The sequence below is a fragment of the Cucurbita moschata genome, unplaced genomic scaffold (genome assembly GCF_002738365.1).
Source record: "Cucurbita moschata cultivar Rifu unplaced genomic scaffold, Cmos_1.0 Cmo_Scf00021, whole genome shotgun sequence".
In the NCBI taxonomy this organism is placed as follows: domain Eukaryota; kingdom Viridiplantae; phylum Streptophyta; class Magnoliopsida; order Cucurbitales; family Cucurbitaceae; genus Cucurbita; species Cucurbita moschata.
The window spans coordinates 4,053,848-4,081,413 of NW_019268537.1; the positions used below are offsets into that span (position 1 = coordinate 4,053,848).

Consider the following 27,566-nt stretch of genomic DNA (forward strand, 5'->3'; position numbering starts at 1 on the left):
CGAAGAAGATAGAGAAATTGTGAGAGGTGGGTCCCACACTGCTACTATTAAACCCTTTGGAGAGGGACACAATTTTGTACGGTGAAAAGATTTATAACGCTCTTTCTTTTATTTTTTTTCCCAAAATTATTTTATTCTTTTTAGATTAAATTAGATAGGTTTGTCTATCTAAACCGTCAAAAATTGTTCCCCTTTTTCAATCTCACACTTGTTTTTTTAAATCTAAATTATTAAAATATTTATTTAATAAATGTTTAAACAATCATTATTAAAATATTTATTTAATAAATGTTTAAACTTAAGAGTATACCGCTTAATAGCTCTTAACGCTGCATCTCTTCTGAGACCATGGCCCTTTATCATAACTTTTGCTCGTTGCATACCTTGATCTGCTACTGCCCGAATAACATTTCCTGCTGCGGTTTGAGTAGCAAATGGTGTCCCTCTTCTTGGACCTTTGAATCCACGAGTACCAGCGGAGGACCAAGAAATTACCCAATTGATTGGATTTAATTTTTAAAAAAATAGAAAATTCGACTAGATTTGCGAATTGACTTTTTTTTTTAAAGTCAATTCGACCAATTTAAAAATAAGGTTATAATCTAACCCTGCTAAAAAAAATTTAAAATATTTGATATTTGTAATAGAAGTTAGTGATGTGTTGTAACTTATAAATATTTGATATTTGAATTTTACGAGATTTTAATTATTAATGTAACATATATAGGAAATGAACTGGTTTTTTTTTTAATAATTAAGAAAAAATAATAACTCAATTGAAAATAAGAGAGTTGTGTTAGGTTGAGTTGTGAACTCGACTGAAGTTTATTAGGTCACCGACCTAACTAATTTAAAATTTTGAGTTAGTCGAGATATTAAATAAGTTAAATGATTTATTATAAAGGAAAATTAAATACAAGAACTTACACGAGAATTTTTTTTGTATATAAATGTGCATTAATACATTTATGTATTAAAACTATATTGAGGTTGACTTTGACTCCAAGAGACGGATTCAGACTAGCTCCAAGGATAAATTAGTGACTCTGGCTTAAGTTGTTCAGGTAAGTGACTCTACTATTGGTTTTTTTGGATTAATTATTTGAAGTATGAACGACGAGTATCCTATGACCTTTGCATGTGTCGTGTCTTGTGAATGTTTCATGTTTGTTTATTATGTTATTGTCATGCTACGGAACTCATTATGTTATGTTATGCTGTAATTATGAGATAACTATGTTATGGAATACTATATTGATACATTATACCATATGAAATTGTTCTATATTATGGAAAGTGTTACACCATGTTATACGCTACATTATGAGATGACATGAAATGATTAGGTTACATATGAATGAATGATGGTATAACTTGCACATAAATACATGCTATGATTAGTACAGACACGTACACTACAATAACGTACACCATAATACTATATGCGCTCCCTTTGCTCTGTGGCATTCTAGTAGCTTGAGTGTACGCTAGTCGAAGGTCAAGTACAAGTATACATATATGAGCTCGTTCGGGGGTCCATGTGCAAGTACGTGAGCCGTGTATAGAGAAGTACTATACATATGTTTTATGAAATGCTAGGTTCCAAACATGATTACACGTGATTGCATTTTGATTACAGTAGTGGGGATGACGACGTCGCAATGATGGCCTTGGAACTGAAGATGGGGTAGATGCGTTCACGTTCTTTGTAGTCCTCAAGTTAGATCAGAGTATTGGTTTATTTTTACTTTCTTTTATTTAAATTTCAGCTTATTTATTTTCGGGTTTGTCAACTTCTCCCTACCCAAGGTTATATATGCTAAGCCGTTGTTATCTCTCTCTTGCTTGTATATAACGTCTCTTTCAAAAATCTCTCTCTACCCTCGTTTTCTAAAACCTTCTTTTAAAACCGAGGCTAGAGGCTCGATCATACGTCGCTGGGCCGTAGACGACGCAAGAATAAATTGGCTTAGCTCACTTGTCGTTGGAAAGTGAGTGCCGCACAATCGCTAGTCTGCGGCCTTCAAAAGTGCGATTGTGAGTTGTTCTAAAAGATTTTATTGATTGTTTATGAAATATTTTAAATGAATATTTTTTAAGAAATTGAATATACAAAAGTAAAAATTTAAGGAATTATCATATTTGATTATTTATTTATTTATTTTAAAACTTCTGATCTTTCTAGAAAATATATAAATTGCAGTCCCACGCAACAGAAATAACAATTAAAAAACAAAGAAGAAGGTAAACGTGGAGGCGGAGAGGGATTTAGTTATCAAGCGAAACTTCCTCCGCCATTCGCGACGGTGGGAAGGCAATTCCGCGATTTTCAACCATCCGTGGAAATGTGGAATTCCAGACTCAAGGGCTCTTCCGTTGACTTAAAAGAGCTTATTCCTTTCATTCCCGCAATTGAAACTTTTCAAAACTTGGGTGCCATTCAGATTTTAATTTTAATTTTTCTTTTATTTTTTGAGCTCGTAGTTCTTAATATATGAGATCGACACATCGAGAAGGGAAAAAAGTATTCTTTATGAATGCGTAGAAACCTCTTTTTAACATACGTTCTAAAAATCCTGAGAGAAAGTCTATAAAAGAGACAATATCTACTGCTACATCTAATTTAATATAACCAAATTGACACAACAAATTTCACACATTATTCTTAACAAAATCCTTCTGGAAGTTGCATTTCCATGTTAAGAATGAGTTTTTTTTTTTGGTTTAAATCCCACGTAAACCACCTTTCACTTAAATACAACAATATTGGGGATTGGGTCCTCCCTAAACTGAAAGCTTGATTTATTTGGCTGGCATTTGAAGATTGCTGCCCACACAGTAGAAGTGGCTTTTGGCTATTATGCCTAAAACGCCTGCTTCTCACATTATTGAAGAACTTCCCTGCCATTAATTGTAGCGTAGCTTCCATGTGGTTTACATTTGTGAGCCTAAAAAAGGGCTCTTGAATACAATTACTTATCTCCCTGCCTCGTCTTGACCTCCTCTTTTACGACAATATTACTAAACTAGTTACAGAAGATAGATAGATGTCTCGCTACCAATTATGAAGGTAAGCCTATGTTTAATATGAATATAGATTCCTTTGCTTTCGATTACGAACTTTCTGAACACTCGTCCCTTAGACTAAGAGTCTCTTTAACTTGAATTCCTAACCTCTCTAAAGATTACATGCTTTTTTATTGATCACAAATTCACTCAAACTCCTAACCTCTCAAAAGATTACATGCTTTTTTATTGATCACAAATTCACTCGAACTCCTAACCTCTCTAAAGATTACATGCTTTTATTAATCATCCTAACCTCTCTAAAGATTACATGCTTTTTTATTGATCACAAATTCACTCAAACTCCTAACATCTCTAAAGATTACATGCTTTTATGGATCATCCTAACCTCTCTAAAGATTACATGCTTTTTTATTGATCACAAATTCACTCGAACTCCTAACCTCTCTAAAGTTTACATGCTTTTACAGATCACAAATTCACAAACATACCTTTATATCTCCTATCTTTATATAAACCAAAACAGACTAAGACTTCTCTAGCCCCACCCCATGCTACCAGTAACCAACCGGATTTCCAAACCCAATGGTATACCAAAAGCCTCCCAACATTCTCTTAAAAACTTTTTGTAAGAGAAGATTGAACCAAGAGCCTAAGTTTACTGCCACCTACAGCATCCCCTACTCATCTGACCAATGGGACTGACTACTACTCCTTGGAGGCTCTCTCAGTGGGATGTACCAAAACTTGGCTTTTATGATTAAGAGTATTCTTTTGGCAATACATAAAGTTCCTAAAGAAAGGAAAAGGATTGACAAACCTCTCAGAGTGGGTCAATTGACAGTGCCATGCAGCAATTGTGCATATATCACCTCCCAGCCCCCCCAACTGAGATGAGGCCAATAAATACCATCATTGTCTAATTTATTTATCTGCAAGTTATGACCATAAACGATACATTAATCCATAATGGTGAAGGAAAAATTATATTCAGGTTTTTACCTTTCATACGAAAGCTCAGACTCCAATAGAACTAACGACAACGGAATGAATAACTTGGCTTAAACGGAACGGAAAAAGAGAAAAAGGAGACTAATTGATGGCGATTGCATCCGTTTATGCACATCCAATGGAGAAGTACCGCGGTGATACGTTATCAAAAAATAAAGACAACCACTAAAGCCTTATTTTTTTCACTTAAATTCCTTAGAAGATAGATAGGTACTTCATGGCTCAGGTTGCATGTTTGCACATTCTTCTCGAATTGATTGGAAAAGGATTGAGGATAGATATCGTTCACCAAAGCTAGGGAATACCACCTGAAAAAAGTCATATTGGGAGTAATTAGATGCCAGAGAATTAAGTTCAACTTGTGATTATACAGAATCAGGAAATAAAAATACAATAAGATTTTAGTAGGCAATAGAGACATTTTCGAAAAATATAATAGGGATAATGACAAATTGAACCACGACAGTGTAATGCAAAAGGTATCTCTATTGTTGACCATGCATTGACCTGTGTTTACTGTAAATCAAATTACGTAGTCATTCATTTGGGATGCCACGTCATTAGGGATGATGAGAAAATGGAAGCGTGAATAAGCTACATTGTGAAAGAATCATTTTCAAACCAAAGGTTGGATTTGAAATGGTGTTAAATACAGGGCTCTATCTTAAATTTACCCCAAAATTATATTAATTGAAACGAGCCTTTCTATTCGTGCTAGCAATAGGCATCTTTTAAGATACTCGTGGAGTTTATCCCCTCATGCCATACTCCCAAAGGCTTTCCTCCTTCCTATAATCAACTATTTAAGAAAGAAAAAATGCACTTCTGCAGGTCAAATCCCTTCGCTCAAAGACTTATGTAAATTTTCCTTGTATTGCATATAATAGAGCCCTTTCTGGTTCCTAAAAGATGCTAAGATTGAAGTTTATAAGCAATGCTAAGTCAAAAAAATGTAAGATCCTATATCTTTCTTAATTTGACTGCAAAAAGATAGAAAATGCGTGATATTTTATCTCTTGTTCAATCAACTTCAACATTAAGCATCCTACTCATTTTTCCTCCATATAGATATTATATAGTAACTGAGCATATAAGGGGGGAAAATCCATTTAAGTTTATTTAAATAATATTTCTTAAAAAAAAAAGGAAGAAGAAGAAGAAGATGCATACCGCAATAAGCTTTCCAGCATTCTCCGGTCTTTTTCCTACTTCCAATGCAGCAGCAGCTGCAGCTCCAGAAGAAATGCCCACCTAATATTAAGTCAATGAGATAATGTCAGAAAATATACGTACACTTCAGAAGATATTGAACGAGGCTAAAAAAACAACCCCACTTTTTACAGTTAAGTTAGCTGAATATAGCACTTATTTTCTGTTTTGACATGTTTCAGATTGATTTTTTTTTAAATCAAGTTCTAGATTGAAATTTCACGGTGGTAAAACAGTTTAAGCAAAAATAAAAAACTAAGTACTAACTGTTATAATATTACCGAATACACCTACCAGTAAGCCTTCCTGCAGTGCTAATTGTTTTGCCGTCTCAATAGCTTCTTCACTGGATATCTGCATCAGTCACTAATGGTCAGAATTTTAAAGGGAAACCTATAAGACTTAAGAGTATGTGATGCGTTTTATCCGGCCAACAATATAAAAAGGCATATCTCAGCCAACTAATTTCCAGTGCATGGTGTTGCCTTGAGGAACATCAGATTAATTTTAGTGGAAAATTATGCAAGTGTGTGCGTGCGTGCATGCATGCCTGGTTGGAGGGTGCTAGGGAGACTTAATTATGCACTTGAATTAAGCTTACACAAGGTTGCATGTTGCTGACAATGAAGAACTAAATATTGATTCATGAAACATTTAAATCCCCACATAGATACTTGATTAGAAGAGAAAAATGCTTGATTGAACGCATGATTGGGAAAATTGGGTAGGAGATGGACCTGTATGATTTCATCAACGACACCTTCGTCCAAATTCTTGGGTACAAAACCAGCTCCAATTCCCTGAATTTTGTGAGGTCCTGCGTTTCCATAATAATATAATGGCCACCGTTATTTAGTGTGTATAAAAAAAATAAATAAAGAACACATAATAATCAGTAAAAGTTAAATGGTTTTAACTTACCAGGCTTTCCTCCAGAAAGTATGTTACTTTCTGTAGGCTCAATACCAATAACCTATAGAATGGGACCAAAGAAAAGCTGTTAAACTTCAATAGCTAGGAATATTTTTTTTTAAATTATAGTAAAAAAGAAGAAGAAGAAGATGAGCCTTTGAGAGAAGACTTTGACACCCCCCCCCCTGGAACTTTAGTTTTTGTTGTTACGTGTTAGACGTAGGCTCATGCTCTAACTTACACCTTACTGTTCAACAAATGCAAATTTAAATGAAATAAATGCAATGCTACTTGGAGGTAGACAAGTGCCTAAAAACTAATGTTACCTTAATTTTTGGATTTTTCTGTTTCAGAAACCGGCCAACACCAGAAATTGTTCCACCTGTTCCAATTCCTGCAACAAAAATATCCACCTTGCCACTAGTGTCTTCCCATATCTCTGGGCCGGTTGTCTCATAGTGTACCTGCAAATTCAAGTTTATACTTCATTCAAGGCTATCCGTGGCAACAAAATCCAGACCTCAATATTAAATATGACTTCACAGACTTAGAAATAAGCAAATGCAAAATTAAGTTTTATAAAGCTATGAGTTTATGAGCTCAAAAAATCTATTATATATTTTTCAGTATCAAAATTTATAATTCTCCTCGTATATTTCATTTTCTGTCCATTTTTAATAAATAAATAAATATTCAAACACTTTAGCTCCAGTGTTGAACAATTAATTGTACACTTACAAGTGTGTGACCGCATATTTATTATGCTAAACAAATATTTTGCATGTATATGATTATTTTGAAACGTGTTCAACTTGTAGCCACTAGGCTTAACAAGCACAATTGTTGGTGAATGAAACTATCCACAGTGTGTCAGACATGTTACCCAAACTTAAATGTCCATGCTTCCCAGTAAGCATAGAGGAAGAAAATTGTGGCCCCATTACTACAGATATATTTTCTTGGTCCACAGTGATCCAATGGAGTAAAAACCAAATAAATAGCGAACTTTATTTAATTCTACTTGGTCTTAAATTTAAATAACCAGGAAGATCAAGGTCTGTTTACGTAAGACTTTAAACTTCATACCTTAGGGTTGGCAGGATTGTCAAATTGTTGAAGCATGTAAGAATTAGGTGTCTTTTTTAAAATCTCTTCAGCTTTCTGAACTGCTCCCTTCATGCCTTTTGCTGGATCAGTTAATACAAGTTCAGCTCCAAATGCCTTTAGAAGAACTCTCCTCTCCATACTCATCGATGATGGCATTGTTAATATTAGTTTGTATCCCTTTGAAGCAGCAATAAATGCAAGACCAATTCCTGTGTTTCCACTGGTAGGCTCAACCAAGATACTCTGCAAATACACAAGAGAAACATGTTATTGAGTATCTGGCCCAGAGCAGAAGATTTTTGCACTTATATCAACCAAAAATTGGAAATATTTAGGTAAGTGTTTCCAAGTTCTGAAACAAATTAGTGCAAGATCCCCGTCACGGAAGGTTTAGAACTAGGCGATGCTATCAGTGAATTTTGCATGCTCTTAAGTCCAATAGAGCCCTTTTTTCTTTATTTCTTTCGGTCTTTTTTTTTTTTACTGAAAACCCAATACAGGGTTCTTTGATAATATAACTATGTAAATGCTTCAATTCCAAAAAAAAAAAAAAAAAAAAAACAAAATTAAGATCACGATTATGATGGGAGATAGGCAATTATATAAATATGTCATCACTTATCAGCAGTTTTGATATGTTACTGTGCAAGTTCTCTTTGTTGATAGAAGTATCTCAAATGAGAAGTGCAGTTCAATTTTTTTAAATAATCATGAGAAGATCCATATTCTTAAGTATACATGACACTCAGACAGGACATTAAAACAATTCAGTCCTAATTCTAAGACAAGCTGCTGAAGAATACTGTAGTCATATTTTCAGTAAATGTTGTGGTGTAAAATGTGGTCTGAAAATAGGTTAAAAACTACAAATGCATGTGAAGAAAAGGATATAAAGTATAGTTTATTCAATAATACATTTTTATCCAAATAACAAATGTAATGACACATAATTTTCAAGAAACATGAAAATTACGTCTCATATATACTACCTTTCCTGGTGTAATGAGTCCTTTCTGCTCAGCATCAGATATCATGCTATTACCAATCCTGAAGACATTTATTAGTACAGATGGTGAGAAGATGCAACCATTCACTGATAAGTATAAACAGTATGGCTCGCATGATCATATTAGCTTAGCTTCACGAGATAATCCATTTACAAAGACATGTAATCATCCTGCTCAATAGTTGGCCTACAGAGAAATACAGTATGTCATACAACAATTCACCACTTGACTTCCTACTGCTATTTTTCTCACCTGTCTTTGACACTACAACATGGCTCCATTATTTCAAGCTTAGCAGCAATGTTGGCCACAGATCCCTTGACGATATTGTTCAGGTAGACCATGGGAGTCTTACCTATCAGCTGCATCACAGAGAAATGAATTTTTAATGTAAAGAGACATGGGGTGAAGCTCAATCTATTCAAACAATATAAGGGAACAGATTGACCAGATGGATGTTATTTACTATCTTAAATTCTGAAAGACAGTTGTTCCTAGACAATCCTAACATGATTCTTTCGGCGGCTGAAGTCTGATTGCTTCATGATCCCCAAAAAATCAGGGGGGAAACGCCAACCCAGTTGGTTCATCACTTAGTATATCAGAGAAGACTGCTTACTATTGACTTAACAGCAATCAACGAAGATCACTACAACACATTCTATAAAACTCAAAGAGTTCCTTCCTACTTATATTAGAAAAGAGAAAATGATAAAACTATCGGTATGGCACCAAAATCACCGTAATGGAGGATGTTATCGTTTCAATCTGAAACGGTATCCAGAACTATAACGCTACATCAGTGCACCACATAAAAAGTTTTGGATATCTAAAATATAATCAGTTTTCAGCATGATGCAGACCAAGCCGACTCCTAGGCACGAGCATGTTATACAAAATTGCAAGAAACGAAAAAACTGAGTTCTGAGAACACTTGTCGAGGCATAGTTCAACAGAATGAGAATAACATAAGCATGAGATTAGATTTCATTTAGCCAAGCAATCAAGAAACCTAACATCCCAATGGCAATGAAAAGGCAGGTGGTCCATTAACCATCATCTTTACCTGAGTTACATCTTCGGCGATGTTGAGGCCTTCAATCTCAGTCTGCGGTTTAACAGACACCGCCTTACAAACAACAGAGACAGAAGACGAAGAGACCGCCCCATACAAATTGTTCTTCTTGGACTTAAGAGACGAAATGCGTCCCAGAGTTTGGCATCTAGAATTCGCCGAAGAATTCAAGAAGAAGACGTCTGATTTGGCGCCGGAGTTGCAGAGAGGGGAAATCAGGGAGTTGATCATAGAAGCGGAAGCCATTGGCTGGAAGGATCTACTCAAGCGCTCTCCTCCTTCACTCTATTCTCTAATCCACCAAGCAGAAATGTTCGCCTCAAGTTCACAATGACAGCCTTTGCGATGTTTCCATTCGAGATTTTTTCTTTTTTTTTCTTTTTCATTTTCATTAAAAATTAAAATTAAAATTAATACATTTACGCTAATATTATATTTAAAAAATTATTCATAAATTTTTAAAATTAACCTTAACAATTTTTTATCTTTATAAAAAAAAATTACATTATAAGTAAAACTATTCAAGTAAAAACTTAAATTCGTTTTGGATTATGGAAATGTCCATTTTACCCTTTGGGTCGAGGACCCGCCTTGTTTGCGGTGGAAATCCTTATTTTAGTAGAAAAATTATTCCCTATCTCCGACATGCCTCGTTCCTTAGCTCGTTCCACTCCACTCAATTATATCTATTAGTTAATAAATAAAGGAATATATGTATTTAAAATGAAATTTAAATTTTTAGAAATATTTGTTTATTTATTATGATGATTTTATATTTTTTTAATAGAAATTATATTAAAAAAATGTAATTATTTTATATATTTTATATATTTGTTAAATGTTAAAAAGACAATATTCGAAATTTTAAGATGTAAGAACAAAAAAAAATCATGAATTTTAAGATTCGAAATTTTGAAATGTCTTTGTCAAAATTTTGATCCACACATTATGTGCCTTCAATTAATGAACGGTTCATGACAAAACTTAGCTTTAGGTTCGTTTTCTATCTCCAATTCTTAATTTGTCTAAAAATAAACTTTGAACAGCAATTATATTTTTGTTAAAAGGAACGGACATGAATTGAGAGGAGATATTTTGTAGACCCTCATTCAATTATTTGGATATTAAATTTTTTTAATTCAAATAAATTTTATTAAATAATGAACCCAATCAAATTTAAATTGTGTGATGATTTATTCATTTTTTTTTTAATAAAAATAAAATATTATGTTGTAAATTAACTATTTATTTATTTTCAATAACTTAATTTAATATATATTTTGAAAAATTACAATAACTTAATATATATTTTGAAATATTACGGTCCAAATATTTAAAATTTATTTTCTAAGAGTTATTTATGATAAAAAAAAAGTCACAAAAATTAATTATAGATAAAACAAATAATTGTATGGTAAGAAAACGGTATATTTTTTAATTAATAATTAATTTTTATTAGTTTGGAGTCGAAACCACATTAAATAAATTGAATTGATCATAAACCATACTTAATCCAAACCGAATGAGTTGAGTTGAATTGATCCCAACTCAAACTAGAATTTTTTACAAGTTCATAATTCAACCCAAACGGCACATATACTCAAACAGACAGCACGGCACATATAGAATTGGATTGGTCCTAAGATTTGGAAATTTTAAAGTCTTTTTACTCTTTATATGTTGCACATTATTATATGTATTTTTCAAATCAGAATTTGAGCTACAATAAAAGCTGTCGTTCATGGATTTAGAGTATTTTGAAAACCTTTTTCTTGCTTACATACAATAAAACTTGCCTTTTAATCGCATTTTTTCTTCCCTTCGCATGCATTATCCTAAAGGAAAATGGAACAGACTGGTTGTTACTCTCTGGGTTGAATATTTGCAGCTTTGTATCACCTGGTTGTTAAATGACTTGCTTCGTCCCATTGATCCGATCTCCTACGACCATTGATCCGATCTTCTACGACATAGACCGCTCCTACTCTAGGAAGCCAAGAGTCGAAACAACAATCAATACTTGAATGCAAATTTAGAAGAAAAAGAAGGCGAGGATCGAATACGCCATTTCAAGACTAGAAATTCTATAAACATTACAGAACAAATGCCCCTTTAATTCTTCACTTTCTCAAAGAATCTTGAAAGTGGCACGGGGCCATCGGCCTCTTCATCGTCGCTTGAAGAGTGCTTGGTTCTAGACTTGTGCTTCTTTTCCCTCTTCGATCTCTTTGATCTGGATCTGGATCTGGATCTTCTAGATTCTCTTTCTTCTTCGTCGCTGCTGGATGAATCCGAGGGTGAACATGAGGAGCTAGACTCGGATGATTTCCTCCTCGAATGCTACGACAGAAAAAGTAAAATGGACTGATTTTTACATCATTTTCGGTTTCTAAAAAACGAAGCATATAAGATGGTTGACATGAGAATACTTCGATGCTATCGATATGACCATAGTAACTTGAGTGGCGTGTCGACGAGGTTCAGCAACATTTTTCAGCTCAAATTTAGCAAACAATATCAAAAAGAAATATAGCAGAATGGGGCAGTAAGAGTTGGAAAATGTCAGCACCTTTCTCCTTTTTTTGCTCCGCTTCTTTAAATCTCTGTTCTTCCTTTCTGTAATGCTAATCACTTTAGAAGATCTCATGTATCTAATTAATATCAAAATTCATCAAACGTACCCTTTTCATGACCACTCTTGCTACTAGAACAATTTCTTCCCTGAGCAAGTTTACGTGCCCGCTCAGCATCCAATTGCGCTCGATATTCTTTCATCATTCTATCTGTATCTGCTTCTAGCTCTCCCTTTTTCAACTCATCTTCCTGTAGCACCAGACGCCGCATGAAGATGTCAGGTAAACTAGTTAATAATCATGGCAACAAACAATTCCCCATGATGTTAAACGAAGACAGATATGAAAATATACGACACCGAACAGTTGTCCGTGAAGAAGCAAAACTGTCATACTTAATGTAATCATAAGTGATTACTTTATTAGTGATAAGAAAAAGAATGTGCTGGTTATATATTGACAAGACATCAATATAATATGGTCGAGGACGGTGTGTATAATCCTCGTACGTTACCAATTATATGTTAAATACACTTGGGCAAAGAATTCGGTCCATGGAAACTTACCTTTTGCTTCTTCTTATATTCCTCCCAGGTAATCGTGTGAGACGTATTAAGGCTGGCCAAACGAGCAGCATGCCACTCTGGTGAATGAAATGAACCATCCACCTGAGACAGTCCTCATCAATAACAATAAAGGAGAAGATAATATCCCTAATATACTGATAAATAATTTAGCATCAGAATTTCAACTAATGTACAAAGAAAATACAAATAAATAAAAAATCTTACTTCATTAATAAAAGGCCTCTCATCAACCAATTATCCAGGGCTAACTTGGATTTGCTCTCCAACAGATCATATAGCCATCAAAATGAACATCCAAGCAGTGACAGAGTCAGACTACTTTATCGATGGTTCATAAAGGGAAAATAACTATTTATTCATATTCTTATGCAGGATTACTATGCTATTTCTAAACGGAAGTTGCATAACTCAAGCCAATATATCACTTAAATCAAGGCATCATTAAGTTTCGTTACCGAAATGAGCTTCGTCTTGTTTCTTTAGAATTTTCAATACAAGAGAAGTAGCGACTCGATTCCAATGGCATCAGATGCAAAGGATACAGGTGTTTAAAATAAACTAAAGCTAGATAAAGAAAAGTATGAACTCAGAATGAGTATAATAATGACAACAAAGGATTTGAGAAAAACAATCCTTCCCAATAAAATGTCAGACTTTACAGTCACGATATCGAAAACAAGAAAGTGATGCAACAGAAATGCCGGGGAGGGTGGGGAACGACACCCGGCGCTAATTTAGAAGATTACGAACCCCCCGAGTGCCCCAAGAAAATATTAATCGATACTACAACAAAGAAACCACAAAATGTCACCTTCTCAAAATATTCTTCTATTTGCTGCGAGACTTATATGTTTTGTGGAACCTAGGAAAAAGAAGAATGCAATAGATATATATGTTTTTAATCGATAAAACATTATACAAATCCAATCAATCAAGTAAACTTAAACCTTAGTCAACTTATCATGAATCTACAGCTAAACTGACATTTTATTACATTCAGAGACCCATTGAGTCTACTAAAACAGAGTAAATAAAATTGACTGATTATAAACTTCCCTAGCATGAAAATGCCACCGATCGAGTCGGTATAAAATTGAACATCATGAGAGCGATTTTTCAATTATGACGGTCTCAAGGAAAGTGACTAAGCAGGGGGAGTAGTGTGGAAGGGTACAAACCATTCCATCTTCAATTTCAACCGGCCCAGCCGAACTTGAGGATCCCAGCCTGGCTTTCTGCATCGCTTTGTATGCTTGATTCTTACCCATTTTGAAATACGGCCAGGCAAGAAATCTGAGGAAAAATCATAGAAGAGATCCAACAACGTCCAGACACTTAACGAAGATCGAAAATAAATTCCAAAAAGATACAAACACAGAGTATTAAAGGTAGTAAAGACAATTAAATAGGATAAGGTTCTTCTAGACTCAGAACTAATAAAGATATTGATGCTTCATTTATAACACCGCCCTCCCCTCGAGTCAATTCAGCTCCTCACTTTCACTTGGGAGAGTGCATGGAATCTAAAAGAAAATTATGAACATTGTGCAATTTGTTGGTCATTTCCTGTCAGGTAGTTTTCCTTCCTACGAAAATTTTCAGTATATTTGCAATGCATACATAGTTTTACACGAAAATAATAACAATTTGGGCATAAATCTATGCAATGACTATAAATATTCGAGATAACTTCTTATACCGAACAGACCAAGCACAAGAAAGACCACAAACACCCGACATTAACTGAATTCAAGAACACGCATTAAAAATAATATCACTCAATCTCCAGAAAATTGGAACCATGAACGAACAACAGATGAAGTTGAAATGCAGCCAAGAAAATCGGCCTTTAGGTGCAATTTCTTAAGAATTGATAATAGAATCAAAGAAAAGTGAAATTCACAAGACTTGAGAAGCTACCAAATCGAGATTGTGTAAAGAATGCGAACCTGAATGTAAACCCTAGAGGGTTCTTCAAATGCAACCGCCAATCGGAGTCGCCAGACTCGAATCTGAAAATTATCCCGACACCGATTTGCAAATCTAACCCTAACCTCAACCCAAACAATAAAGATAAAAAGTTCTACTCGTATATAATACTGCTAATATGTTACTAATATAGTATTCATACACTCTATTATCGACATATACTTTATATCGATATACTGATATTACTCATACTCTATTAATTGTTGCATTACGCGCTATTGATTGGGAAGTCTTTTTGGTCCATCCCAATTCAGACCTAACTTTGGGATAGTTAAGGTTGTCTGTCATCATATACGTATTATTAATAACTAAAATATTATAAAATATTTACAAGTTACAACAAACATAAAATATTCTTAATATTTACAATAATCTTAAAAGTATGATTGGATCGTAACCATATTTTTCGGTTGGTCGGGTTGATCCAACAAAAAAAAAGATGTCAACCCATTTGAAATTTTGTTGTTTCACCCCAATTTCAACCCTATCAAACCGAAAATATGTATATACACCACGTGAAATTTCGCCGGAGAGAGAGAAACGAATTGAAAACCGGTCTCAAATCACTTCACAATCGAAAGTGAAAGCGGGAAAAAGGCGACGAAACCCTTTTTTTCTTGTCAACCGACTTGTTAGGAGTAGGGGCTTTCTTGTACCACCATAAACACCCAAACATTACACCAATTGTGGTTGGACCAACCGTTTCCAGAATACAGTTGTCATGATGTTCATCTATATATAGAGTCATCTGAACACTCATAATATATTATATTAAATATATTAATGACCTTAAATAAATCGAACCAAATTTTTTTGATTTTTTAAAAATTTAATTCATTTCAAATTGAAAAAATAAATATAATCCAACCTCATGGTTTGGGTTGAATAATTAAAATTAGTCGAATTATCGAGTCATATGAACCCTCTAATAAAAAGAAAATTAAGCATCATAGAGTAGAATAGGGTTGAATTGGACTAAATGTTCGAAATTTTTTAAAATTTCATTTCAATTCAATTTAAACCGAGAAAATTATTTATAATTTAGATAGAATAATAAGAAAGGATGAGATTAAAAAATAAAATAAAATAAAAATAAAAAAGCTGAAAGATTTTATATATTTTTTTTAATATAAGAAAATTAAATGAATTAGTTGAACGACTAAAATAAAGATGTCCTCCGGGCATTGTAAATTGCGACTTTCTGGGGGTTCTAAAATGCAATTATCCATTAAATAAAAAAAGAAAATGGGGCCCAGACAATGACAGGTCAACCGCAATAATTTATTGATCTGGACTATGTTTTAAATTTATTAACTATCGACGATATTAATGACGGACTATAAAAAGGGAACCATCTCTTTTATTTCTAAAATACCCTAATCATTCTAACTAATTCCCGCTATGTCCCTTGACTCTGAATCATCTCCTTCCTCGACCAGGGACTGGTTCTTCCCTCCACAATCCTTCCTACACTCTTACCCCGCCAAATCTCCAACCTACATCCGTCGATTTTCTGAAACTTCTCGGATATCGCGGCGCTATGCCGATCATCAGAGGTATCGGAAGAGTTCGTCGTGTATTTCTGATTCGCATTCGTGTTCATCGACCAGTAATGATGCCAAGTTTGCTCGTACTCGACGGAGAATTGATTTCGATCGCCGCAGCGACCTGTCGCTTAAACGTTCCGAATCGGAATTTTCTTCGAAACGGAAGTTGGAGCAGTCCGACGTCTCGAGCTCGGCGAAGAAAGTGTCTGATACCTCGCGTTTGTTTAGGTCGTTTGACAGTACGCTGAAAGTTCGATGGCGATTTTTGGCTATTGCTGCGTCGGTTTGTTCTCGCTCTCCATCTTTTTCAACTTGTCTTGAGTTATTAACGATTTGAAGTTGACGTGCTTGTATTTGTGTAGATTTTTATCGTGATTTTTGCAACATTGTTGCATGAAAACTCATCTTTACAGGAGCAAGTCAACGGCTTAGAGGTACTCAGTTTGCAAATTACGATTTCGGTGGAGTTTGACTCTCATTTCATATAGCTTTTTACCTTTCTTGTTTCTATGAATTCAACGGGCTTTTCCACTGCTTGCGCTTATTACTCCCTTTATGTAAGTTGCTTTCCACCTGCAGGCACGGATTTCTAATCTTAACATCAAATTACGAGCGTGTAATTTGTTCGACTCTGGAAGTGAAGATGATGTACGTTCACCGGACGAACTTGCTGATTTTATGGATAAAAGATTAAAAACTTTAGCCTTAATCGCATCTCTTACACTTCTGTTGGCTCCTATTGTTATCCTCAAGTACATTGACTCTAAATCAAGATCATTGGAGCACAATTTGGAAGAAGTTTCACTCAATAAGCAGCTTTTGTATAAGGTGGATGTTTTTTTCTCTGTTCACCCATATGCTAAGCCACTGGCATTATTGATAGCAACTCTACTACTAATTATGCTTGGAGGTTTAGCACTCTTTGGAGTGACAGATGATAGCTTAGTCGATTGTCTTTGGTTATCTTGGACATATGTTGCTGATTCTGGAAACCACGCCAACTCTGAAGGTATTGGTCCAAGGCTAGTTTCAGTTTCCGTTAGCTTCGGTGGGATGTTAATATTTGCTATGATGCTTGGCCTTGTATCCGATTCAATATCTGAAAGGTTTGACTCACTTAGAAAAGGAAGAAGTGAGGTTGTTGAACAAAATCACACTTTGATCCTTGGATGGAGTGATAAACTGGTAAAAATCTAATTTCTATTCATCCTATGCTGATATTTCATTTACTAAAAGCTGTGGAAATAAGTTGTTTGGTTTATGCTTTTATAATAATTACTTGATGCAAATCTGGTGCTTAGAGTAGTTATATCACATTGCTAATTCATCTTCTTCTCATTTTCTGTTTTCAATGCTATTACATGGATCTAGGGGTCACTTCTGAATCAAATTTCTATAGCCAATGAGAGCTTAGGAGGAGGAACTGTTGTGGTGATGGCTGAACGAGACAAAGAAGAGATGGAACTTGACATTGCTAAAATGGAGTTTGATTTTAAGGGAACCTCCGTTATTTGCAGAACTGGAAGCCCATTAATTCTGGCAGACTTGAAGAAGGTACTTCTATGTAATGCACAAACGTTGCGGTGCTGATATTGTCTTCCATCTGTCAAAGTTTTCTAAATAACTCAAACTAGTTGTAGCCCCTGTACTTGGTCAACCAAACTAAAATCTTTAGTTTATTAACATGAAGTCAGAGTCATCTAATGAATCATAACTAGGAAAAGAAATTGGCTTCTGTCCCGAACTTACGGATTTTGATAGTGTTTCTACCAGTGACTAATTGCTAGTTTAAATTTTAAAAATTTTGTGAATGGTTAAAAAGACAACAGCGAAAAGGAGCCTCTTTAGGCTTTTAATCAGGAGCATCTTCTCATCGTGATAGTCAGACCCATACAATGTCTTTATGGTTCATGAATACCATAAACTTCCAAATGTGCATATGATTATTTACATTAGAATTTTTGCTACCACCATGTATACAGGTCTCAGTGTCAAAGGCCCGTGCAATTGTTGTCATTGCTGAGGATGGAAATGCTGATCAAGTAAGTGGAAATATTGGTATCATTGAGTTATGATGCTCGATTTTTATTTGATATATGTATGTCGCAGAGCGATGCCCGTGCATTGAGAACTGTTTTAAGTCTAACTGGAGTTAAAGAAGGTCTGAGAGGACACATAGTGGTGGAACTTAGTGATCTTGATAATGAGCTTCTTGTTAAACTTGTTGGTGGAGAGCTTGTTGAAACTGTTGTGGCTCATGATGTGATTGGTCGCCTGATGATTCAATGTGCTCGCCAGCCAGGACTTGCTCAGGTTTTTATCAAGTTAAACGCTCTTGTTTTCTTTTTTAGATAGAATAAAATATTATCTCCATGCTTCTCAACGTTATTCTCATTGATCAAATGTATGTTCTGCCTTATTAGTTCATATAATAATTCTTTTCTACACCTTCTTATGAGTGACTCGTGTATTTCTTTTCATGCGGTTGTAGATTTGGGAAGATATCCTTGGTTTTGAAAACTGTGAATTCTACATCAAAAGATGGCCACAATTGAATGGCATGCAATTTGAGGACGTATTGATCAGCTTTCCTGATGCAATTCCTTGTGGAATCAAGGTTGCATCACGAGGTGGTAAAATTGTACTGAATCCTGAGGACTCATATGTCCTGCAAGAAGGTGATGAAGTTCTTGTTATAGCAGAGGATGATGATACTTACGCACCAGCTGCATTACCTACGGTGCTTTCATTTCCCTGTAGAAATTTCATTCCCCCCCATGTTAATGCCATTCACTTTCTGTTACTGTATTGCCTGCTTTCCTTTCTTGTAGTGGTATTTTATATTTCAACGTCTCTTTAGGAATTTTACAGTCATGCAGTTAGGGGGGAGGGGTGGGGTGTTGGTGGTTGGATTTGGTTAACAAATTCAAAATGCAAGAGAAGGAATTAGATCGATATATATAGGCACTCCCGAGCTTACCTATGAGGGAATTTTATGGATTTATTTGTCAAATAAACTATGCTGACAAAGGGCAGTCTGGAGAGAGAGAGAGAGAAGCATTATTTGTTTGTGCCTATTGCCAAGACCAGCATGAAAGCCACAGAAGATTCTACTTTGTGGATAGAGGAAAGAGAGAGAGAGACAGAGTTATTTAAATAAAAGCTCTGATAGCTTTCTTTGGATGATTCCTATAATGGATAGAAGTGAGAAAAACACCTTACAACTAAAACTTACAATATTATAACTAATTTGATCATTCAGGTAGGAGAAACATCGTTCATTCATATTGCAAGGCCAACAAGAAAGCCACAGAAGATTCTACTTTGTGGATGGAGGAGAGACATTGACGATATGATTGTGGTGAGTGCTTTTATTAAAGCTCTAATTCTTTCTTTTTGGCATTGGATGCTGCAGGTTTGGAGGGGAAGTCTTCCCAAAGATTTTATTGTTCCAAAATCTGCTGAAAGAATCCTGTTGTGTGGTTGGCGGCGAGATATGGAGGATATGATTATGGTAATGTTATTAAGATCTAAGCACATGCTCCCAGTGCTTCTTGGGTGGTCCTAGCATTCACATCATGATCATTGTCATTTATTCACATTTTTTGTTTTCAACTAGCGAGAGTAGGTTCCGTGCTTGTACTTTCTTCTTTTACAAATCCATGCATGCTGCTTCATTTATTGGAATGAGCTCTTTATTGTCCACATTGGTTTCTACCATTATAGGTATTGGATGCATTTTTAGCTCCGGGTTCAGAGCTTTGGATGTTCAATGATGTTCCTGAGAATGAAAGGGAAAAGAAACTTGTTGATGGCGGTCTTGATATCAGCCGATTGGAGAATATATCTTTGGTTGACCGTGAGGGAAATGCCGTCATTAGGCGTCATTTGGAAAGCCTTCCCTTGGAATCATTTGATTCAGTAAGTAGCATGATTTCTTTTCTCACCCTAGAAGCCAAGTATGAGAAGAAAACTACTTTGTTACTGTTAAAAGTAAATTCTTCTCTTTTTTTGTATTTTATTCTGTTGTGATATAGCCACAATCTGTACAGATCTTGATTCTTGCTGATGAATCTGTAGAGGATTCAGCAATTCAAGCTGATTCAAGATCTCTAGCAACCTTGTTGCTAATACGTGATATTCAGGTACTTCTTTTGAGATTTGATGTTAAATATATTAGCTTCTTGTATGGCATTAACTGCTTTAGCTATGCTCATGGGAGTAAATTCTTCGGTCTTTATGGTTTATTATTTTTATTTTTTTGTTTCATACTCTAGAATATGCATACATATTATTGCCATAAAATCTTGCTTTTAGAGTCTTATTGCATTTTTTGCTGTGACGTGATAAGATTTTAATCTTTCCATCTGGTCATTTGTTCAATCAGATTTGTGGTTTTTGCAGGCTAAGCGTATGCCAGTCAGAGGTGCTAAGACTGTAGCATACAGGGGAAGTGTCTCGCAAGGCTCCTGGATTGGAGAAATGCAGCAGGCTTCTGATAAATCGGTTATTATAAGTGAAATTTTGGATCCAAGAACTAAAAATCTGCTTTCAATGTCAAAAATCAGTGACTATGTCTTGTCAAATGAACTTGTCAGTATGGCCTTAGCCATGGTGGCTGAAGATCGTCAAATAAATGATGTTTTGGAGGAACTCTTTGCAGAAGAGGTATTTTAACTTTTCAATCAGAAGGAAAAACATAATTGGTTGTTTTCCTAACCTACCGCTTCTCTGTTATTATCAGGGTAATGAATTGCATATAAGGCAAGCTGATCTGTACCTTCGTGAAGGGGAGGAACTGAGTTTCTATGAAGTACTTTTACGAGCTCGACAGCGAAGAGAGATCGTGATTGGTTACCGTTCAGCTCACGCTGAAAGAGCTGTTATCAACCCTCCAGCTAAGCATGAGCGACGGAAGTGGCATCTAGGAGATGTTTTTGTAGTGATAGCCGAAAAGGAATGATATTCGTAATGCCATTTCTATATAGTAAGTGATTCTTCTTCATCATTTCAGTGATTTGATTTTCATGATAGAATTCAGAAATTAATTCCATCTGAAAAACCGAACTTAGAATAATCTCAATCACATGACCTTCACTTAGAACTCAGTACAATCTATAGAACACATCCTATCCAAGGTCATAGCCTTAATCACATGAAACGAATAACAATTGTTTGGAGTTGTTAATACAATATGCACTCTTTATTCAGGTAGACTAACATACTATCCGAAGGGAGACAGGCAAAGCATCAAAAAGTGTTTTATGTTTCAGAGAAATTATTCAGGAGGTGGCTGGTCAACAGCCTTCCCTCTCTCTCTTAGCTTGGCCATAGCTTCTTTCATGGCTTCCTTCCTCTTTCTGCTAGCTAGCACTTTTGCCTGAACTCCACTCAGATTGGGGTCCTTCTTCTCTTGCGGGGGAGGTGGCGGCGGCCTCCTGGCAGCCGCCTCTGCACTCTGGACAACCACATTATTCAGTCCTAGGATTGCCCCTGTCAAGATCAATGCAGCGTTCCTGCAATTTGAAGAGGAATTTGAACACAGAATTTGTCGTGTTAGACCATCATTGAATCTAAAAACTGTTGCGATATATTCAAGTAATGAGACTAGTACGGCTAACAGATAGTCGCATTGGATGCACAGTGATAGGAAACAAATGGTTGTACCTGCGGGAGATGAGATGGCTACGTGCAGTTTGATTGCACGCTTGGCTGCGAGCCTGCAGATTTGGAAGCCTGAGACAGGAGGAACATCGTGGGTTGCTGAATCTGGCGGCTGTGGCATTAGCAGTGGCGGATATTGAAGATAGTGAATGTGCCATTGTTTCTCAATCTCTCACATTACCATGCGGGCATTTATGAAATTATACAATCATTTCTAGTGCTTAAACAAAAAAACTATCATCAAAGAGGATATCGCGTGAGGCTTCTGAAGAGTATGAATATCGAATTCTATTGGCCAGTTGTGGATAAGGCGCTGTAGTTGTGGGCCCTACACCCAATTCCTCTTCCCATTTTGGATTGGAAAATTTTGAGATCGAACCGTAACCTTAGAACAAACAGTATCTCTCTCTACTCTATTAATCTTTTAATTAAATGTTTTTAACCTCCAAAATTTGCCTCATAAATGAAAAATTACATGAAATAAACGTTATAAAATTTAATGGCTGAATCTAATTTCTTGAGGAAATTGATAGAAAAATTGGCATACGGTGCTGAAGTCAAAACTTCATTTGCATTAGAAGAGATTATGGCTGGCTCTCAAAAGTGACACAAAGTCAGGACTAGCAAAAATATCATAATCTAAGTAACAGACCACTCCAGAGATGTGAAAAGTTCTAGACCAATAAGCGTAACTTAATAAGAAATAGCAGAACTGCAATAAAATCCTTGAATGTGGACACCAACTTCTGTTGTTTCATAATTTTATCTTTCACTCGTCGTCCTCATCGTCATCGTCGTCCTCATCAGCATTAGCTTTAGAGTTAAGCGCATTCAAACGCTCGACCAAGCGGGCTTTCCTTTCGTCATATGTCAGCTTCTTCAAGTTGTACCTGTCATTCAAAAACCCACCAATAGGAAATATTAAGACAAAGCCTCTTAGGAACAATTTCAACCGATTTCCAAGGACCCGAGCGCCATTTCTACCTCTTGTGTGCCTTGGGTTGTGGCTTGTCAGATTTCTTGACTACAGGGTCTGCACGGATGGCAGCATGAACTTTCTTGTATAGTCCCTCAATGTTATCGGCCTCGATGCCCTTCTTGATGTATTGGCTGAAGTGAGATTGATACTTCTCTGGTTCATCTTCCATCAAAGTCTATAAGGCATATGAACGGAAAATCAAACATTGTTGATAACTTTTTTAAAGAATGAAATAACAACCATCTTACAGATAAAGGTATACCCTCATGTATGCAGCAACGTGGCCACCAAAAATGTACTTCCGATGAACTTCAGCATCAAGCTGCTTACCATCCTTGGAAAAACCAGCAAACCTCTTTTCGCTGTGAGGAATGTCCAATCCACCATCCAAAGCACCCTGCGTTTAACAAATTGAGATACTTTGCAAGCCTTTACAAACAACAAATTCACAGACAAACAATCACAAGATGAGAACCACTTCTAATCAATTTTACTCGGGCATAGAACTACAATAGACAGAAAAAGTAGAGCGCAACAAAATGGTTCTAAACCCAGAAGATGTTCAATAGACTGGTAATAAGACAGTAAATATTAGTTCCAACGTATTGGAACCACACGCAAATGTAGAATATAACGATATTAAATAACAATGAGAACCAGTTGTCCTTGAAATAAGATCATACTTGAAATGCCAACTCTATCAACACAGCATGAATTCAACATTTTAAGAAAGCATTGGTGAAAAAAAAAATCTTAATGTATTTAAGAGATGATAATAATATCAGCTAACTGATGAACTAGAAGTTGAATACGCGGTCGCTAGGTACCTTAAGAGCACCAAAAACACGATTTCCAGTTGTGGTTTTGAGAAGACCAACATCAAGGAGAGCACGGAATGGCCTTCTTGTATCTGCTGGCTCAACTGAGTAATCTTCACCAGTAGCCTATGAATGCAAGGTCATGGCATGTTAAGCGCATTGAAAATACGATAGATATAGAGATAACGGAAATGGTTAAGATTCAAGATACCTCAACATTGCCCTCGTATTCTTCATCCATCTCAAGCATTTTCAAGACACGTCGAGCCAAGAGAAGTCCAGTGCAGTATGCTATGCAATTATAAAAAATTGTTCAAACACTAGATAGGTTAAGGGGAAAATTCAAAATGAAAACATACAAGGAATAAAATGGTGAAAGGGTTAAAAACAAACCTGCAGCATAGTTGGTGAGACCAACTTCAAGCCCATAACGGGGAAGCTCATGAGAATAAGCTGAAGCGAGGACCAAATCACCGGCAATGCTAGCAGAAATAATTTGAGCTGTAACGTCTTTGTTTGACTATTGAAATCCGTTAAGAACATACATCCCAATATGCATTAAATTAGGAGTCTTAAAGTAATTAATGTAAAGAAATTAGAAGGAAAAGAACAAATTATTTCCATTTGATCATTACAGAGCAACAATTATCCACGCCCTTGCACACAATTGGTAAATTACTACAAAATATTCGGACTAAAATCTTTAGTAGGATACAAATCGAACAACAAAACGATACTTGGGAGTATTGTATTTGTTTTTGTCTTGATTAATAAGACGAATTCTGGCCCGATAATCAGTCTTTCCCTCTGCGAATATTCAGATAAAGCCATCAGAAAAATTAAATGAAGCCAAAACATTCGTATATTATTTATCTCGGAGAAAATTACCTCTTCTTCTCTTGAACTTGACTTGATAACGTTTGAAGTAGGCCTTTGTTTTCTGGGCTTTGGCAAAAGCCTACAATTAATAGCTCGACGTATAAGCACCCCGAGCATTGAAAATATATCACGAGCCACAGAAAATATATGAATTAAATTCAAAGTTAACGGTACAATGGCTCCCAAAACAAGGAAATAAACGGACGATAGCAAAGATATGTGAAATTTCAGTCGGAAAACCAGTGCGCAGAAATGAGAATTCACATTCAGGTGGAGTGTGTGGGTAAATATTGAATAAACCAGTAGAACTCTCAGTACTCTATTAGTTTACATACATGTCCAAACGTGCATAACATGAAATCTATGGCTACATAAACGTCTCAGAAACAGTAAGATATAGATTCAACTACACTAAGAACTACGAAGATGAAAAATGCGAGGGAAAAGTACGAAAATTCAGTGGAATCATGATGAAGTGAACTTCAATCGTATACCCAGACAGTAGAAACAGGTATATGATCCAACGGTGGGCAAACCACAGAAGAAAAAAACGAGGGAAAACGCAAGAAGGGGAGAGAAGTAGCTCTCACCATTGTAGACTTGGAGCCGCGAGCGCAGGAAGGAGCCGAAGGGGAAGTGGAGGAAGACAAGGGGAAAGAGCAGACTCCCTTTATATAATAAACCATAGGTTTTCTTTTCTTTTGGGGCATAAAACCCTAGGTTGCTCGTAACGGGCTGACGGCCCATCTCACTATTAAAACTGGGCCGAGCCCACCTAACTATTAAAACTGGGCCGGGCCCATCTATTTTAGGGTACTTCAAATAAATTAAAAATTTTGAGTTTCAATTCCCTCAAATTTATTGTGTTTTATATTTATTTAATTTTATAATTATTTAATTTTCAATTAATTTTTAATCTTCCAACGGCAGTTTTCCAAATTATATATTTGAACGATTAAAAATAAATAAATAGATGTTTTGCAATAACATTTTACTTTTATTAAAAATAAAATTTTAAATAAATAAACCAAACAATCCGACTCAACCTAACAAATTTATAGTTATGATATGACTCGTTGTCAACTTCTCCCTAGCTGATAGTTATATGCAATAAGTCGTCATTGTTGCATTTTGCTTACATTCCCATATACACCAATTTCAATTTCTCAAATCTCGCTTTTCAAAACCATATTTCGAAATCTCTCTGCCCCGTTTTCTGAAACTTTCTTCTTGAATCAGGGCCAGAGGCTCGAGCATATGTCGTTTGCCCACAGGCGACGCAAGAACGAATAGGCTTAACTAACTTGTTGCTAGAAAGTGAGTGTTACAAAATCGCAAGTCCACTGCCATCAAAGTGCAATGGCGACAAGTGGCGAGCTGAGTTGAGTTAATTATTTAGTAAAATGGTAAAATAAAAATGTCTTGATACATATATATATATATAGAGAGAGAGAGAGAGGCATTTTATGAATATTTATATATTTTAGGAATAAAATGTATAATTTCTATTACACATACTTCTTTATCGAGCTAAGTTTTTAATCCTAAGTAATTTCAAATAATTTGGTATCAGAGCGAAGTTGGTATAGGTTGTATGGTCTTTTAGAAGTATTAGTATGCTTTGTGGTTGTAGTTTTACTCTGTGGTTGTGTTTGGTATTATTGATGTATTATCAACACAATGGATCTACAGTCACCGGAGGAATCAAGAAACTCAACAGTAATAACTACGACATGTGGGTAACATGCATGACGTCATATCTACGAGAACAAAACCATTGGAATGTTGTTGACAAAAGCAAAATTACGCCTCTATAAGAAAAACATAATGGTGTCTTACGCAAATGATAAATAACGGCAGACAAGGTAATGTTGTCTTAAAAACCAGAGTCGAATAAGATATATTGAAACATGTTTGGGATAACAAGATGTCGAAAGAAACATAAGACACGTTCATAACATTTTTCTCAAAAGAGAACGATACGCTCAAAAGAGAATGACACGTTCAGTACTTTCACACAGTCAAGGCAATCTATTGAAAGATTACTAGACTAGATTTGGAGTTCATTATCGAATACGCTCAAATAAAGAGAACCGTCATCAACATTGTAGTTTGAAAATTTGACAGACAGACCGCCAATAAATCATGACTGGGCAAGACTGAATAATGAAGTTCCATGTAATGACCCAGATAAAAGCTTTTAATAATGTTGCACAATTATTCGCCACAATGTTCTATGTAACGACCCAGATCCACCGCTAGCGGATATTGTCTTCTTTGGGCTTTCTCTTTCGAGCTTCCCCCCAAGGGTTTAAAACGCGTCTGGTAGGGGAAGGTTTCCACACTCTTATAAAGGGTGTTTTATTCTCCTCTCCAACCAATGTGGGACATCACAATCCACCCCCTTCGAGGCCCGACATCCTCGCTGGCACTTGTTCCTTTTTCCAATCGATGTGGGACTGACACCAAATCCACCCCCTTTGGGGCCAGCGTCCTTCCTGGCACACCGCCACATGTCTACCCCTTTGGAAAATAGCGAGAAGGCTTACCCATCGTCCGGTGTCTGACTCTGATACTATTTGTAACGACCCAATTCCACCGCTATTAGATATTGTCCTCTTTGGGCTTTCCATTTCGAGCTTTTCCACGAGGCTTTAAAATGCGTGGAAAAATTTCCACACCCTTATGTTTTGTTCTCCTCTCCAACTAATGTGAGACATCACATTCCAAGATGTTGTCGAAATTAAATATGGCTCGAAGACCACCACCTCGAGTGCATTTAAGCCATCCTCGTGGATTTACTTGTCACTGTTGACTTTTGACTTCACTCTTTATTTTGCGATATTCAAATAAAATTACAATAGAATTATATATATATATATATATATTTTGAAGTAATAAAGTGACTTATTTATTATTAATTTTTTTAAATTTAAAAGCTAGAATAAATTTGAAAATAAATACAAGACTAAAACGTATTTTAAAAGTCATTAAGTATTTTACTTTATTTTATTAATTTTTAAACATGGAAAGATGAAAATAAATACTTTGAAGTGGAGGAAGTAAAATAATAAAAACATAATTAATTATATGAAAATGAATTTAAAGCTTTATTTATTTATTTTTTATTACAATAGTTAAAATTCATGGATGAAAACAAGACATTTATTAAAAAAAAAAAA

The 27,566-nt window shown here is 35.5% G+C and overlaps 5 protein-coding genes across 13 annotated transcripts; 1 reads left to right on the top strand and 4 right to left on the bottom strand.

Moving 5' to 3' along the window:
• Nucleotides 1-3,930: 3,930 nt before the first annotated feature.
• Nucleotides 3,931-9,688, bottom strand: LOC111458158 (cysteine synthase, chloroplastic/chromoplastic). The gene is made up of 10 exons (XM_023100648.1): nucleotides 9,340-9,688; nucleotides 8,526-8,635; nucleotides 8,256-8,313; nucleotides 7,246-7,509; nucleotides 6,486-6,623; nucleotides 6,169-6,220; nucleotides 5,985-6,064; nucleotides 5,542-5,601; nucleotides 5,209-5,289; nucleotides 3,931-4,346 (listed from the first exon to the last, which is right to left on the bottom strand). Exons 1-10 carry the CDS (start codon nucleotides 9,592-9,594, stop codon nucleotides 4,254-4,256), a joined length of 1,191 nt encoding a protein of 396 aa, XP_022956416.1. The 5' UTR covers nucleotides 9,595-9,688; the 3' UTR covers nucleotides 3,931-4,253.
• A 1,509-nt stretch (nucleotides 9,689-11,197) lies between these two features.
• Nucleotides 11,198-14,606, bottom strand: LOC111458159 (NKAP family protein-like). 3 transcript variants are annotated; one of them, XM_023100650.1, is made up of 6 exons: nucleotides 14,458-14,606; nucleotides 13,687-13,801; nucleotides 12,488-12,589; nucleotides 12,030-12,171; nucleotides 11,918-11,964; nucleotides 11,198-11,688 (listed from the first exon to the last, which is right to left on the bottom strand). In XM_023100650.1, exons 2-6 carry the CDS (start codon nucleotides 13,774-13,776, stop codon nucleotides 11,461-11,463), a joined length of 609 nt encoding a protein of 202 aa, XP_022956418.1. In that variant the 5' UTR covers nucleotides 13,777-13,801; nucleotides 14,458-14,606; the 3' UTR covers nucleotides 11,198-11,460. The 3 variants fall into 3 exon arrangements, 2 of the variants coding, with proteins under 2 accessions (XP_022956418.1, XP_022956417.1); XM_023100649.1 differs by having other exon boundaries at nucleotides 11,778-11,964; XR_002713063.1 differs by lacking the exons at nucleotides 11,198-11,688; nucleotides 11,918-11,964; nucleotides 14,458-14,606 and having other exon boundaries at nucleotides 12,038-12,171; nucleotides 12,713-13,795.
• A 1,254-nt stretch (nucleotides 14,607-15,860) lies between these two features.
• On the top strand, nucleotides 15,861-21,768 carry LOC111458157 (ion channel CASTOR-like). Of its 7 annotated transcripts, none has more exons than XM_023100644.1 (13): nucleotides 15,861-16,327; nucleotides 16,407-16,478; nucleotides 16,624-17,229; nucleotides 17,416-17,598; nucleotides 18,027-18,086; nucleotides 18,154-18,357; nucleotides 18,536-18,784; nucleotides 19,307-19,558; nucleotides 19,771-19,965; nucleotides 20,097-20,189; nucleotides 20,449-20,712; nucleotides 20,789-21,035; nucleotides 21,689-21,768. In XM_023100644.1, the coding sequence occupies exons 1-12, from the start codon at nucleotides 15,899-15,901 to the stop codon at nucleotides 21,005-21,007; spliced, it is 2,826 nt and encodes a 941-aa protein (XP_022956412.1). In that variant the 5' UTR covers nucleotides 15,861-15,898; the 3' UTR covers nucleotides 21,008-21,035; nucleotides 21,689-21,768. The 7 variants fall into 7 exon arrangements, with proteins under 7 accessions (XP_022956412.1, XP_022956411.1, XP_022956410.1 ...); XM_023100643.1 differs by having other exon boundaries at nucleotides 20,789-21,031; nucleotides 21,689-21,766; XM_023100642.1 differs by having other exon boundaries at nucleotides 20,789-21,031; nucleotides 21,668-21,729.
• On the bottom strand, nucleotides 21,093-21,972 carry LOC111458160. The gene is made up of 2 exons (XM_023100651.1): nucleotides 21,712-21,972; nucleotides 21,093-21,560 (listed from the first exon to the last, which is right to left on the bottom strand). Exons 1-2 carry the CDS (start codon nucleotides 21,864-21,866, stop codon nucleotides 21,323-21,325), a joined length of 393 nt encoding a protein of 130 aa, XP_022956419.1. The 5' UTR covers nucleotides 21,867-21,972; the 3' UTR covers nucleotides 21,093-21,322.
• A 288-nt stretch (nucleotides 21,973-22,260) lies between these two features.
• Nucleotides 22,261-25,050, bottom strand: LOC111458161 (60S ribosomal protein L5). The gene is made up of 9 exons (XM_023100652.1): nucleotides 24,975-25,050; nucleotides 24,394-24,463; nucleotides 24,221-24,312; nucleotides 23,899-24,025; nucleotides 23,717-23,796; nucleotides 23,515-23,631; nucleotides 22,950-23,084; nucleotides 22,693-22,862; nucleotides 22,261-22,598 (listed from the first exon to the last, which is right to left on the bottom strand). The coding sequence occupies exons 1-9, from the start codon at nucleotides 24,975-24,977 to the stop codon at nucleotides 22,478-22,480; spliced, it is 915 nt and encodes a 304-aa protein (XP_022956420.1). The 5' UTR covers nucleotides 24,978-25,050; the 3' UTR covers nucleotides 22,261-22,477.
• Between the last annotated feature and the right edge of the window lie 2,516 nt (nucleotides 25,051-27,566).